This window comes from Clupea harengus, unplaced genomic scaffold (assembly GCF_900700415.2).
Source record: "Clupea harengus unplaced genomic scaffold, Ch_v2.0.2, whole genome shotgun sequence".
Lineage (NCBI taxonomy): Eukaryota > Metazoa > Chordata > Actinopteri > Clupeiformes > Clupeidae > Clupea > Clupea harengus.
Genome location: NW_024879873.1, coordinates 43,356 through 58,204, shown reverse-complemented (window position 1 = coordinate 58,204; position 14,849 = coordinate 43,356). Strand labels below are relative to the sequence as shown.

Below are 14,849 nucleotides of genomic sequence, written 5' to 3'. Positions count from 1 at the left end.
ACTACGAGACTACACTGAGGAGCCTCATGTACATTTATAGGGCGACATAGCACCATAGAGTACAACTTCAAGAGCTAGCTACTTCCGTTATCACTGCGTTACAAGCGATGTATGGTGGGATAGTACTGATTCCGGTGAAACCTCCGAAATTGACCCACGTGTTGTCGATGTTTGCTCATTTCTCATCGAAATTCTAAATTTCTGTCAGAAACAGCCCGTTAAACTTGAGCTCACCTTACAACTAAGAGCACGTTCAATGCATTTCATTGTGAGGGGTGGAACACAAAATGATTAATAACAAAGGAGTCTATGAAAATGCATCTAGCGGTGAGGTTACAGATTGCAACCAGCCGAATATCCCTCCCTTTCCAAGCGTTTAGACAGGTGTGTCAAACTCAAATACACAGAGAGCCTAAATTAAAAACTGGGTCCAAGTCGACATATTCAATATTTATTGAAAAAAAAGATATATTATAGTTTGTCATATGTAAACATGAACTTAAGGCCTATTGAATCAGGGACAAGCAGCCTAAAGCTTAGGCCTATTAGTTATTGCCTATAAACACAGAGAACAGATTTCAAAATAAAATAAACATCAGTGGCATTCATTTCCTATGCCTCTCTTTCTGCCGCTTTACCAGATTAATTTCAAATTCAAAAAAAATTCCACAGGCCAACAACAGCCAAAAACGAATTTCCTTCAATGGAAATCCAAACATCCAAGAGAAAAGTGCAAAAAGGAAATCTAGGCTACATTAAAGCTCAGTTTACAGCACTCTGGTGTGCTCTGATGCACATTCGCCTGAGCATGTCTGGGATGGAAGGCATAGCCACAGACCTTAAATCAGTGATAAAATGTTGATCCAATCTTGTAGTGCTTTGCTGAATATCTATGACCTAGATCACTTTCCTAATATCTTCATATGTTGGGCTTTCTTCTTCCTGCCACTGTTTGCCACCTCAGGGAGCAAGTCAGGTTATACACACCTTTGGTTTTTTTCCTGTGTGAATGGCGATTAAAAAAAAATGTATTTGGTCATTGACGGTTAATGGGGTGAGTAGGAAGTTAAAGTGAATACGTCCCCGCAGTACTGTCATAGTTCACTCTTTCTCAGCTTCATAAGGTTCTTCTTCTGCCTAAAAGCCCTGTGGCCACGAGCACCATATAGCATAGGGTCTGGTTCCTGCAGTCTCAGCTCTTGCAGTTTAAAGGCTGGTTTCGGCCCCCTCTTTCCTCTCTCAATTCTTGTAGCCGCTGAGGGATCAGCATCTCTGCTTCTTTCACTTTCACCCAGAAAGACACCAGTTTCTGCCAGTGACTTTGTCTGACTCCATGTTCCCCTCCCTACTTCACGAAGCATAGCCAGTCGGCAGCAGTCCTCAGTCCCTAAGAGCAAGTTCATTCAGTGCCATTCAGTACCACTCGATCTATAGGCATTCAGATAGATTTTCAGATTAAACCAAAACTGCATGAACATATTGTAGTGTTGATCACCGATGTGGCAAATGGACAATATATTGAAAAAAAAACTTTATTTTCCATTTAACCACAAATTATTGTTGATGATGTTGATGAACATTTCCAAATCCAAAGGGATTCATAGGATTATGGGTTTTGATTAATCCATCTGTCATGACTTGCTTTACATGCCTATCCAACATGCCCTCATTAAAACGCGCCCTGACTGCCAGACCCTCAGCTGTTGCTGACAGAGTCATATTCTTTGCGGAGCTTTTATAACCTTGGATAACCAGACCTGGAGTCACATGGAACACATTTTAGTGAAAGATCAGACAGACTGGGACAGACTTTGTAGGCATGTGAGACAGAACAATAAACTCACCTCTTCACACCATGTCAAATGTGAAAGGGTCTAAAGGGCATATTCATGTGGACACATACTGTACACACAAACACTCTCTCCTTCTATCTGTCTTGTTCTTTCTCACACACACACACACACACACACACACCATGTAAAACTTCAGACACACCATGTCAGACAATCCACATTGATGGAAATTATTGAACACGCTACCACTAGACTGTTGTCACACAAAGTCCATAAAGTTTATCTCAAAGCATATATCATAGTAGCCACCAACTTCCACAAACTTTTCGATGTGGACCGAGGTATGTTTTTTCTATGGAGAATCCCATTAATTTCGCCCAGCGTTTGAAACGCTACCAGCAGGGTGCGCTCGATTACTTTCCTTCCGCTGACGGCAAGCAAGAAAGATTTGTACCCGGAAGTGACAGTGCTGTAGTTGAAAGGTAACGTCAGACTTAAGATTCTGTGCAAGTTATTGCGATATTTGGTTCCTGGATGTATGTCAAATGAGTGCTGTACTGTCTCTTCACGGTGATTATGACATGAATTGTAAAACGACGTCGACAGACGTCGCTTTTCCTATTTTAATGTTAGACCTATGGTTGTAACCTCGCTCTATAGTTAGCCAGCTAGGTAGCATAACATTAATCAGCCGACGACAGAACGACGAATCGGACGTTTCTGCTTTTCTCTCTGCTATCTTCAAATAAGGTAAAGAATTAGGCTGGATGTAGTCAAACACTCATGCAATGTTTTGCTCTGTTTTCTTCGTGTATTTACAGTTGCTAAGGCGAATATACGAGGAACTATTTCTAACTTTTAGTTATTTCCTCATCATATGTAACTTAATTCAATGTTCTTCCAAGTCATTTTCTTAAGTAAAACTATAAGAGTCTGCATTCCGAACTACGTTACTATTTTTATAAACTATCATTAGAGTTGTTGAATACATAGTACTTTACAGAATATACCTAAATCACCCCAGATCTAGAATGCAAAATGTTATAGAAAGACAAATTATAGGTTATTATGAGGTACCACAGACAGTTCAAACAGGTTTTGTTACATACCGGTACATAATCTCTACCGTGACAGCAATAATAGAAATGGATATACTAGATTATTCTAGTTGACCTGTCAAGAGTTGAACGAAACATGTCAGCATAAATATTTTTTTTTGCAAACAATGTCTTTCAGCAAACACTGCAATACAACTCATTATTGATGTTTTTGGCCTTCGTGGATAGGTGGATTTTACATTTTTTCTACAAGGATATATTTTTGCTTCAGGAATGTAGCCTAGGAAGTTATGAGAGCTCACGCTAATGTTGTATGTGCATTCATGCAGAATACTTATAGACCTGTGTGCCAGGAGACTGATGGTAGGGAATGCTTAAGGCCTATTTTTTAATGGCTGTTAGGTGAAGGATGTAAAATAAATGGCCCAAGAGACATTAAGCCAGCCAGAAGTATAAATTAAGCCTATTAGCATGCAACCATCAGAATCTCAGTAACCATGCTTTACTGAGCCATGAAGGCAAACTCACTTCTCCAGCAGACAAAGTAAAACAGCATGTCCATCTGTATCAAAGGCAGCACTAAGGTCAGGACATATAAGGATTGAAGAGTTTGTATAACTGTCAAGGCTTGCTTGCTGGTTTTGTCCTTGATAACTTGTGTTGAAAAGCTTTTTCTCTTCTTTTTTTTAATACAGTATTTTATCAAAATGATATCAGAAGGCAGTTCCTTCATAAAGGGCATGGTACTGGGAGCTGTATTTTGCCTGCTGCTTTCCATAATGGGGAGTTTCAGTCCAATTCAGCCCAGCTCTTCAGATGGTGAAGAGGAGCACCACCATCACCATGTCATTGCTCCAAGCAACAAGGATATGCAGAAGCTGACTGAGGCACAGATGCTGGAACTCGGCCAAAAGGTGCGGGTGTATTGCATCATCATGGTCACGCCCAAGATCCTGGTCTACTGGGCGGCAGCAAATGACACCTGGGCTAAGCATTGTGACAAGACCGCCTACTACAGTTCTGAATCATCCAAAGCCTTAGAGTCGATAGACCTGCAAGAGCAGGATGAGTGGACCAGGATACGCAAAGCCCTGACGCATGCGTATGAGAATGCTGGGGATCTGCGCTGGTTCTTTATGGCACGCCCCACCACGTTTGCCATCATTGAGAACCTGAAATACCTGATCCTAGACAAGGACCCGACCCAGCCCTTCTATCTGGGTCGCTCTCAGAACTCTGGGGAACTTGACTACGTGGAGTATGACAGTGGCATTGTGTTCAGCTACGATGCCCTGAAGCGGTTGATGGAGGTGCTGAAGAACGAGGACCTGTGCCCGGAGCGGGGACGTGCCCTGTGGAAGGTGAGCGAGGAGAAGCAGCTGGCCATCTGTCTGAAGTATGCGGGGGTGTTTGCAGAGAATGGGGAGGATGCTCACGGCGTAACTCTCTTCAACAGCCAGAGCATCAATACCCTCATCACAGAGAGCATCGCCCAAAACCCTGACAAAGTACTGGAGACCTGCTGCTCAGACATGGCCATTAGCTTCAGTGGGATGTCGCCCAGCCAGATGCAGGTCATGATGTACGGGGTTTACAGGCTCAGGCCGTATGGACACGACTTCCATGATTCAATGATGTTTCTGCCGCCGAAGGGGTCCGATAATGACTGATTCATGTCTTTGTTTTCAGCTGAGTAATAGAGAACGAAACAGGTCCTGGGACATTAGGCCTGTACGCTCTAGGGCAGTGGAGGATTGTAACTCACATCGTGATTGGATGGAGTCAGATTGTGTGGAATGTCATGTTCACAGAAATCAGCTTGTGTTATTGCTTGGGGAATGTACAGTACTGTAACATTTAGAAGATACAATCATAATTCTTCATACCAAATCCAAGGGACTAATATGAGAATAAAATGGTTCAGGAGAGAGCAAATCCGTTATCAAGAATACTTTTATTTCAGTAGTTGTTTTCTCATCTGTATGTTTTCACCTTGCCCTTTAAACGTAGTTCTTTAAGGCTTTATCAGCACCCCTTGTACTGGAACAGAAGGCACATAACCCTTGTCATTTCAAATATGTGAAAAACCTGTGAAATCTCTTCAGGATTCATAACACCATAACAATGTCTTGGAGATCACCTGTGACATTATGAAATGTTGAAGTATTTGTGGAAAGAAAAATTACAAACCTGCACTATGATTTGCTGGAAGTTTACAACTTGAGCCCTGTACAATAACTACAAGAGGAAGTTTTGTTAAATTAGATATGTCTGGATTATTAAGACCTTTCCAGCTTAACATTGATAAAATGTCAGCCTTAATACAATGGCACAGATTTATTACGCAGAGGTTCTTGTTAGACAACTACTTGTTTGGCCTAAAATGTTTATTGTTATTCCGATCATATTGATTTTATACATATTTCCTCTAACATCCACACTTCCACATTTTTAGTCACTTGTTAGCCTAATTTCATGTATTGTAATTGGAGAACAAATCTTGTTTTAATATTATCTCCCTTATAGTAAGCAATATAGTTAGTTTGGTGGCATGTAAAAAGCATATAAGTCACCAAACGGGCAGAAATTTGAACAGCTATGACTTAGAAAACAGTGCATTAGTTGTGTACAGGACTCTGCATAAGGTTCAGCTGTTGCTGTTGTCACCGTCATGACATTACACACAATCCCAACAAATTGCTGAGCTAGGCTGTTAGATATTAATTGCAAAAATACGATGCCTCAAATTTTCTAGTGTTCTCTGACCATTACCTTAAAATTAACTGAGAGATATGAAGGCCTTCTTAAACTGGAACTACTTGAGTGCAACCTGCGGCAGTGGGATGAGTTTACAATCAATCGCAGTCTTGACTTTGTGTTGTTCATTGACAGTGATATTTTGATTACCATGAGCCACTTTTTCCCCAACACAGCATGCAGTTTTGAATATGTTAGAGTTGTTTATCTGAAGATATTTAAAAGGGAGATAATTGGGTTTTTCTGAAATTACCATTTGTCACATCTGACCACAACTTTCCAATGATACTGGCACATACTTTACCTGTTGCATCATCACGTAGGTCAAGCGAAATACACATAGTTCACAGAGGCACATGCTGTGGAATTGCAGAATGTAATGAAAATGTTAAGGAATTAGTGTAAGATTGTGCTGAGGAAGAAAGTACCATAGACCAAAGACTGTGCACCCATCACCAGCTATTTCATAAAATGTACATAAAAATAAATCACTGGTGAAACAGTTGTACTAAATGTGAGGGATTATTTATAATGATTTTCTTACAGTTTTTAAACATGTGCTAGAAAGAGATTTGGTCACACCCATTGCAGTGTCTGTACAAACTTTGATAATAAACCCTGTGATCCGACAATTTATGTGTTCCTTGTTTTAACTGCTTCTGAATTTCATAACATCTTACAAGTATCGATGAGAATAAGGGTTGTTATCAAGAAAAGAATGTAGAAAGATTTTAAATAACTTGAATGAAGGCTTTATTTGTACATGACCGTGGGGATTGGTTTCAAAGTATCCAGTTGGGTAGAAGGTGAAGTCCGTTCGTTTAACAGTAGGTGGGCTGCCTGGTGCTCACTATTCAGAGTGCATATCGTTCGTCTGATGATGTCACTTGTACGTCTTCATGTGCCACAGTCCGTCATTGAGATAGTGAACATTTTCAATTCCGATCCCTTTGTTGACCTTTCCTCTATTATGGGAGCATGTAATAGGAATTCATGAGAAGATGCTTAACAGTGTTGATGATGTAGCAAGCCCCACCCACAAACCTACTGTACTTACATGTCATCTGCAGACATCTTCATCACTCCAACACATAGTGCATACTGCTTGCCCTCTGCCATTATGGCCTGTGAGGTTAAATGGGTCAAGGAAAAGTTTGTTCTGGCAATATTCCCATGGCACACTCCACCAGCTCCTCTTTCTGAACACAGCAATACTAATGAAATCAACAGCATTCGCAACAGCACACAGACATAAAAGCAAGTGCAAGAGCCAAAGGGTTGAAAGGATACACAGACGGTCTCCGCCGCAGCGGGGTACAGTTTGGCTCCAGGAGACGTCAGTCCTGGGCACATGATATTAGCTCCACTTAGGACAAACTTAATGGCACCTTTATCAACTTGTTGATGAGGAAGAATGAAGGGAACTAGAAAAGGTTTTAAGAGAAAAACAAATCAATTTACAGCATAAATGTTTTCACTCATTCAAGTATAAGTATGCATGGTAGTAAAGGTCTTACATTTGTGCAGCAGTCTGAGGGTAGGATAAAATAATCCGTCCCTTTGTCTGAAGAAGAGGAGCTCTCCATTCACGGTCAGGATTTCAATATGTTCATGACTTCATCGGGTGAGCGTTGCCACAAGCAGGAGAAAAGCAAGCAAATTGTAAGATGGCTTATGTTAATTGGCTAGAATCTCTGCAACCAGCGCTATTCCATGTGGTTGGGAAAATGTAACAAGAAAGAAAGAATTAATGAGAGACAACTATAGCCTACCATCTCACGATTTTGACCGGGTCTTTCTTTGGCATTATTTGACTGAGCCATACGTCGATGTCAGGAAACTGCTCCAACAGCTGATTTTTAATGCCCTTGATCACTGACGTCTTCAGCTGAATACAGTTGGAAACGTTTTCCTTTTCATCAAATCTGCAATGAAAGCACAATAATATGACAGTATGCTTTTAAATGTCCTCCCTCCGTTCAGTTTAGTTTATTTTAATTTCAGTTTAAATAACCTAATATTTATGAATTATTTAACTTTATTTTCTTTACTCTGGCTATGTTTAATGCTTTGTAACTCACATTTGTATATAGTCATGTAAACAGCAACCTGAATTAAGTCCAATTGACAAACATCAAGGCTTATTCCATAACAGTTTCAGTGACACACTAACGGTAGATGAACATCAAATACTAAAGGATGCGGTATGACCAACAAAATCAATAGTTGAAGCTATCGCATGTAGCTAGCTAGTATTAGCCGAACAGTTTCAAGACACTTGCTTTACCCGGACTTTCTCTTTACTTGACATCAGCAGTGGTTTGAGTGAAGCTGTCAGCTCTTGGCTTGGCTTACTCACTTTAGTCAGTTAACGTTAGCATAAACCAGCGAGCTACCTAGCAAGTTTAGTAACGTTACAGTGTTTCAATGGAGCTGTCAGCCATGCGTTGTCACGGTCAGCTGAGATAAGGCTGGTCATTCTAACGGTATAGGGTCGTGCTTTCGTATAGTCACATAATGTGCGATAAGGATGGTTTGACATGAGGTTTCATGCTTGCTCGCCGTCCACGAACGCAGAAGCTTTCATTTGGGCCAAAAGGCTAAAAGATAGATAGCTAGCCCAAGCTAGTCATCTAGCAAGCTGAATGGCCGTACAAACAGCCAACCCGTAACTTACTTTTTAAACATGCTTGTAGGTAATGGTCAAACTTGTTCCTGTCTTTCACTTGATTATCCACCTTCGTGTGGTTGTCCTTTGTCACAAACCAGAAAAAACACAGAAATGAATGAATGTTCAGAAGCATGCAACTTCCACAGTATATTTTGACTAGCTAGCAAACTAACCGCTGAGTGAGAATGGGCGACTACCGTTTTTTTTCTATCGATATCAAAATACGGGCACTGAAAAGGTGAACTGGTTTGAAATAACACATTTGTAGAGTTCCTGATTTAGCCTAACCCAAATTACTCTTTAGATAACAAGTCAGAGGACGTTGGTTTGTGAAAAGATTCGGCCATAATCAATACCTGGACTATTCAGTATAGCCTCTATTTTGAAATACAAGACAACAACAAAGGAAGTGATACATGTCAGGGTCACGTTGCCAATTTTGAATTCTCGTCTGAAAGGAAGAAAGGTTTGTGTGTTTTAAATCATGATGCAATGAATAGACTAAGAAACACGATATAAAGTAATTGAACCATGTTTACCCATTGTCTTTGATCAGACACACGATTAATAGAGAAGTTTGTGAATGGTTGGGATGGGGAAGAGTTTAGTTCAATGGTTTTAGTCAAATAAATGTACCCTACCGACAACAGTTAGCTCGAATTCGATGCCATTTGTTGCAGAAGCTATTTAAATAGGCTTCCACGATTTTATGCTACCTACATCCTTTCAAACTAATTTTTTTGTCGGCCATCTACGGTGTCTGCTATTTACTGATAAATAATTTAATTTAAAATGAGTAAGACGCTTGTTCTTGTTCTCACTACAACCAGTTAATGCGCTTTATTTGTCTAAAGTTCTGGCATTATGAAACTTCATACACAACTTCATATGAAAATAGCTTGTAACTATTTAATCCACAATGCCTTGTTTTTTTTTCATGCACAGGCTAAGATGAATAGACATACAGTTTCCACTTCCTCGAACAAACTGACTTATGTGCCTGAACTCTCCGACGACGACAGCTCAGGAAAAGAGAACTGTTCTGGAAGGGGAGGAGGCCGTCCAAATCTATATGTAAAAGACTCAAGTGACGAAGAGTTTGATAAAAGTAAGTTGATGTTTCCAGGTGCTTCCAAAAGGCAAACAAAATTCTAAAATCCTGCCAAACACCACAGCCCTTGGTTCTGCACTGCATTTCATTCGTGAAGATTTATCAGACGTTTGTTTTGTTCTCTTACTAGTTTTGGATAAACTAAATACAAGAAGAACTGTTCCCAAAAATGGCCAGTCTGCCAAGAAAATCAGGTGAGAATGAGAGGTGTTGATCCGTCATTCCAAAACAATTATATTCTTGGTTTTCATGACCCTTCTTTGGTGGATGTTACTATACTTAAACAATGTTCAACTGTTCAATTTTCTTTAAAAGTCAACGCATTTCAAATCCAGGTAGTGATGACAGCTTTGAGTCATGTGAGTACTAGAAAAAGAGCTATAATTTGTTTTAAGTGGTTAACTTAATGAAATCTCCATTTGTTTACCTTCTTAGTAAGAGTCTCTTCACCTGATTGCACAATTTTTATTTTAAAAATGTTTTAGTACTAAACCGGCTCAAGACTCCTAAGTCCGTACCAAGAAAAGGATCTGTCAGTAGACACGATGGGTTCGTATGCAGTCTGTTTTTAACATAAGAAATACTTTTAATTATTTTTTACTGTAAGACTTCAAGTGTGTCCGTCTCTCTACAGTTTGAAAAAAATCCTTGTGAACTTGTCTTCTGATGAAGACTCTATCCTTGAAACCAAGAAACCACTTGCCTCCCAAGGTGCTGTAATACCACTCCATTATGCTGTTCTGTAGTTCTTTGTGTAACTACAAACTGATCTCTTAGGGAGTAATTGTTCATGATGCATGATGTTCATGATGACCTTCAATGATATTGTCTCATACCATACTGCACTCAGTACTATGCATGATAAGCTGCTTCATGTTCTCAACAGCCATCTCCAAGTCAAAGCTCAAGCCTCTTCAAGTCTCACAGCAATGTGATTCTCCAGCCTTTCTTAGTGATGATGATGATGCTGGCAATGAAATCCCCATCACAAACACCATCAAGACTACCTACGTACATCCCATCCCAAAGGGGAGTCGTGATACTCCTGTTCTGTCAGTCATGACTCCCATCCCATCATCTGCCCCTCTGAAGAAGAGCGTTTCTAGGCAAACAGTTCTGAGTTCAGACAGTGATGGAAGCTTTGAGGAGTGTAAGTTTTGGCAAGAGACAAGACTGAGTGATTCAAAGGAGTTTAATAGCTTAATGATAATATGTTTGTAAGAGCAACCCAAAATGCTTTCTTTGCAATATCTATGATGTCACACTAAACTCAATTTCCAGCTTCCAATTTGTATGTGCTATGCTAATGTGACTAACACTTCACTTACATTGTCTTCAGGTCTTATGGCTCTCTATGTCCTCTGATGTTAATATATATCTCTTGGTGTTAACATCTGACTATATTAGTTTCTTTTTCTTTAAATACAATAGTTTTAAACCGGGTGAAGACGCCTAAGGCTCAACTTAGAAAAGGGTCCATCAGTGGAAGCGACGATAGGTAAGTGTGTGTGTGTGTGTGTGTGTGTGTGTGTGTGTGTGTGTGTATATATATATTGCATTACATATTATAATTTAATTTCTTTCTACAGCTTGAAAAAATTCATTGTGGATTCCTCAGATGATGACTTTGTCTTTGAGCCGAAGAAAACCCCATTTACCAAAGGTATTTTGAAGTCTTTATACATATTCCTCACTAGCTGGAAACCAATCACTCTTGGTAATGTAATGAGGAATCTGTTTGTTTTTCATGAATTTGAATAAAATACTTTCTTTCCATTGGTATCTCAATTAGACATATAATTCATTTTTATTATTTTATTTAATAGGTAGCACCAAGTCCAAACTTCCTGAGGCTTCACCACAAGTTGAGAGGCGACCCCTGTCAAACTATGACTCCCCTGTCTTCCTCAGCGATGATGATGATGATAATGATGGAGCCGCCATCAAAAGCACTTGGAGGACCCGTCACACCAAGCCTACATCAATGACTCCTCGCTCATGTGCAGCTCCTGTCCCATCCTCTGCTCCTCCAAAGTCCAGTCTGACCAAACTGAGTGGCTGGATCAGCTCAGATGAGGATGAGGTTGAGTCTCTGATGGACCGCCTCAAGAAGAACCTAAGGCTAAATAGTGACCGTGCGCAAACTCCTAAGAATAAGCCAGGTATTTTTGCTTTTTCTTGTCCCTTTTTTAAAAAGGGATGCCTATAATATTATGTATTATAAAAAAAAATGATTGAAACAAACAAAACTTGGCCTTGTGTGACTTCTTTTTGGTTGTTATTTTCAAACTGCAGAGCCTAAAAAGAAACCCTGCCTGTCCGATTCTGCTGTGAAGGGAATAATCCAACCGACCTCCAGACCTGTGAAGGGAGCTGAGGGTAACAACACGCCCGTGCAAACACCAACCTTCAGACCTGTCAGCCAGACTGAGCCCAGAGCCAGAAATGGAAGCAGGTATGTCAGTCAGTGTCTTTGTACAATATCAAAAATCAAGTCTTTTCTGTCACCCAAAGATCTTGAGAAGGTCATCCACGCCTTCATATCCTCCCGGCTACACAACTGCAACTCTTTGTATACTGGAATTAGCCACTCGTCCCTGTCCCGCCTACAACTAGTCCAGAACGCCTGTAACCGGAAAAGAGACCATATTAGCCCTATCCTGGCTTCTCTCCACTGGCTTCCAGTGCGGCTATATCGCAGACTTCTTAACCCCTTATTCCACCGCCAGGCCCCTCAGGTTGTCTAACTTAGGGCTCCTGGCAGTCCCCCAACCAAAGCTTAAATCCAGGGGTGACCGCAATTTTGCTGTTGCAGCCCCTAGACTGTGGAACAGCATCCCCCTCTCTATCAGAACAGCCCCTTCTATTGACTCCTTCAAGTCCAGGCTCAAAACCCACTTTTATTCTCTAGCATTTGGATCCTCCTGATCTGAGTTGATAATTTGTATACTTCCTTTCTGTGTATATAGATGCTTTAGTGGAGTGTTTTGTTTCTGTTTTCTATTTTATTTTCTATTTTATTGTGATCTAATTGTACAGCACTTTGGTCAATGTGAGTTGTTTTTAAATGTGCTTTATGAATACATTTGACTTTGACTTTGAAAGCATGCAGGGTTTTAAATATGTTTGTAGAATATCTCAGAGAACCAAAAGTCTGAGCAAACTGTGTTTCCATATCAGGCTTCCTGCATGTAAAGTCCCAGGCTGTTTCCTGCAGTCACTGTCAGACCCCACGTCTGCTTACTGCCGCAATTTCAAACAGAGCAAGGAAGAACTTACCAGCAAACTGTATCGTCTGTACAACACCAGTGTTTTTGAGAGCAAGGTAAGTAGACAGGTCTACCGTGAGGGGCCAAGGATGAATCAAAGAACATCTGCACCCTTTCATTACATATACACTGCAGGGGCAAAGAAGGAAAAAGCACATAATATTGGGAACAAAAATTACTCATGACAACTGCTGTACCACACTCTCATATGAAATGAGGGAAAGCTTTATTTATTTATTTATTTATTTATTTATTTATTTATTATTATTATTATTAGTAGTAGTAGTAGTAGTAGCCTACACAAGAGAAGAGGACTTATCTGTGATGCCCTATACATTTAATAACTTTCCTGAAGGCTATTTTAAGACCAGGCTAGCCATATCGGGCCACAGAGTCCTCTATGTACTAACATCATCCCAAACCTTCAGCTCCCAGCCGACATGTCTGTCACATGGTGCAATAAGATGAGGAAGACCGCAGGATTCTGCATCACAGGCCAGGAGCGTGGCACGGGCCTACGCTACGCACGCATAAGACTGTCTGTCAAAGTCTGTGACTCTGCAGGTAAACTGTCCCCTACGCTCCTTTGAGGTTTTTCATTAAGCTTGTCCGTCAACTGGTAATACAAGCATGTTAATTACAGACTGCGTGATTTGGTGCTTAACTGTTTGTAGACCGTCTGAGAGACACGCTGGTCCATGAAATGTGCCACGCCGCCCCCTGGCTTATTCACAACATACGGGACGGTCACGGGCCCATCTGGAAAATGTTCGCCCAAAAAGCCAGGCTGGCACATCCCGAGCTGCCCATGGTCAGCCGCTGCCACAGTTATGACATCAAGTACAAGTTCCAGTACCAGTGCAGTCGGTGCAAGAATACGTAAGTCAGTCAGTAGATTAAAAAGGGAAGGAGTGGTATCTGTAATATATCTGTGATTGCTGTCTGTGGTGGTTTCAGTGGTCCACTTCATTTTGCTGTTATTTCTACTTTCCAGCATCGGACGGCACTCCAAGTCACTGGACGTCCAGAGGTTCGTGTGCGCTCTCTGCACGGGGCCGCTAGTGCTGATCACTCCCTCAAATTCCCGCGCACCCACGCCCTTCGCCATCTTTGTGAAAGAAAACTTCAAGACCGTCCGACAGCAGCTTGCTGGCCAGAGTCACGGTGATGTCATGCGCAAGCTCAGTGCTGACTTTTCCAGCAAGACACGTCTCAGTGAGAGCTGAGTGCCAGTAGAGGGAAACCTGGTTTGAAACGAGAGATTTGTGACTCTTGCGTGCATAACTGATAAATACCTCACTGGTACAGGATGAAATCATTTGGCAGCTTCTACAAAATCAGCCATACAATTTGAACAGGGATTCAGAAATTTTATCTCAACTAGTGAACCAGTGGTATAATATTCCTGAGTGATTATAACATACCTGCTGAAATATGCTGGCAAAGATATGTTTTTTTTTATAATATATCGTTAATGGATTTGTTTTATGGTGCAAATAATGCTGTGCCAAATTCACTAGTCATGTTTAATGTCTTTTAAATGTTTTTAATATTTCTATGAGTTTCTATGTTCAGTGATTTTATTTTTATATTTTTATTTTGTTTGTGTCTTTCTCAATAAAGACTATTTTTTTGTACCAAAGAGGTGAATTGTTTGACACTGAATACAATGCATTTTACATTATAAGACCTGGAGAAATATGATAAGTAAATACTGTAAATTTGATAAGATGTAGATGCTGTTTGATAAAAAGCCTTTGTGATACCACTAGTTATTTGCCTCTGCACAAAAGCATGCAGGAGGTGATATAAATATTGTGGTTGGGTATCCATGGCTTCTCTGGTAAACTAATTCAGTGTTGATTATTCAAAATCAAATCATAAAAAGGGAGCCTGATAAAGACAGCACACAAATGGCACAACGGTCATATGCTTTGTAGTAGGTCTCTGATGCTGGTTTCAGCTACACAACAGGTTTCAGCTATTTTATGTTATTATTTTGAAGCTAAATTATTTACAGTTTAATATTAAACCTGGTATTTGAATTCATGCTGATTCAAAGGTGAGTGAATTAATGTGTTTTTCTTATTTAGGTGTCCATCGTCAAGCACAGTGCAGTATAATAAGTCAAAGCAGAGTGACTTACAACTGTACTGAGGTCATCAAGACCGACTCTTTGGAATATTTGTG

At 40.4% G+C, this 14,849-nt stretch overlaps 3 protein-coding genes across 5 annotated transcripts; 2 read left to right on the top strand and 1 right to left on the bottom strand.

Moving 5' to 3' along the window:
- Window positions 1-2,201: 2,201 nt before the first annotated feature.
- Window positions 2,202-6,240, top strand: c1galt1c1 (C1GALT1-specific chaperone 1). Of its 2 annotated transcripts, none has more exons than XM_042705316.1 (2): window positions 2,202-2,275; window positions 3,547-6,240. In XM_042705316.1, the coding sequence occupies exon 2, from the start codon at window positions 3,559-3,561 to the stop codon at window positions 4,519-4,521; it is 963 nt and encodes a 320-aa protein (XP_042561250.1). In that variant the 5' UTR covers window positions 2,202-2,275; window positions 3,547-3,558; the 3' UTR covers window positions 4,522-6,240. The 2 variants fall into 2 exon arrangements, with proteins under 2 accessions (XP_042561250.1, XP_042561249.1); XM_042705315.1 differs by having other exon boundaries at window positions 2,232-2,543.
- Window positions 6,241-6,344: 104 nt separating this feature from the next.
- mcts1 (MCTS1 re-initiation and release factor) lies at window positions 6,345-8,489 on the bottom strand. 2 transcript variants are annotated; one of them, XM_042705318.1, is made up of 7 exons: window positions 8,453-8,489; window positions 8,286-8,361; window positions 7,381-7,533; window positions 7,126-7,223; window positions 6,899-7,032; window positions 6,666-6,733; window positions 6,345-6,573 (listed from the first exon to the last, which is right to left on the bottom strand). In XM_042705318.1, exons 2-7 carry the CDS (start codon window positions 8,294-8,296, stop codon window positions 6,492-6,494), a joined length of 546 nt encoding a protein of 181 aa, XP_042561252.1. In that variant the 5' UTR covers window positions 8,297-8,361; window positions 8,453-8,489; the 3' UTR covers window positions 6,345-6,491. The 2 variants fall into 2 exon arrangements, with proteins under 2 accessions (XP_042561252.1, XP_042561251.1); XM_042705317.1 differs by having other exon boundaries at window positions 8,286-8,465.
- A 153-nt stretch (window positions 8,490-8,642) lies between these two features.
- gcna (germ cell nuclear acidic peptidase) lies at window positions 8,643-14,100 on the top strand. Its single transcript, XM_042705314.1, has 15 exons — window positions 8,643-8,745; window positions 9,225-9,387; window positions 9,521-9,584; window positions 9,706-9,749; window positions 9,876-9,939; window positions 10,025-10,101; window positions 10,277-10,540; window positions 10,822-10,888; window positions 10,980-11,053; window positions 11,217-11,552; window positions 11,686-11,845; window positions 12,571-12,715; window positions 13,088-13,223; window positions 13,334-13,538; window positions 13,654-14,100. The coding sequence occupies exons 2-15, from the start codon at window positions 9,231-9,233 to the stop codon at window positions 13,883-13,885; spliced, it is 2,025 nt and encodes a 674-aa protein (XP_042561248.1). The 5' UTR covers window positions 8,643-8,745; window positions 9,225-9,230; the 3' UTR covers window positions 13,886-14,100.
- Window positions 14,101-14,849: the final 749 nt, after the last annotated feature.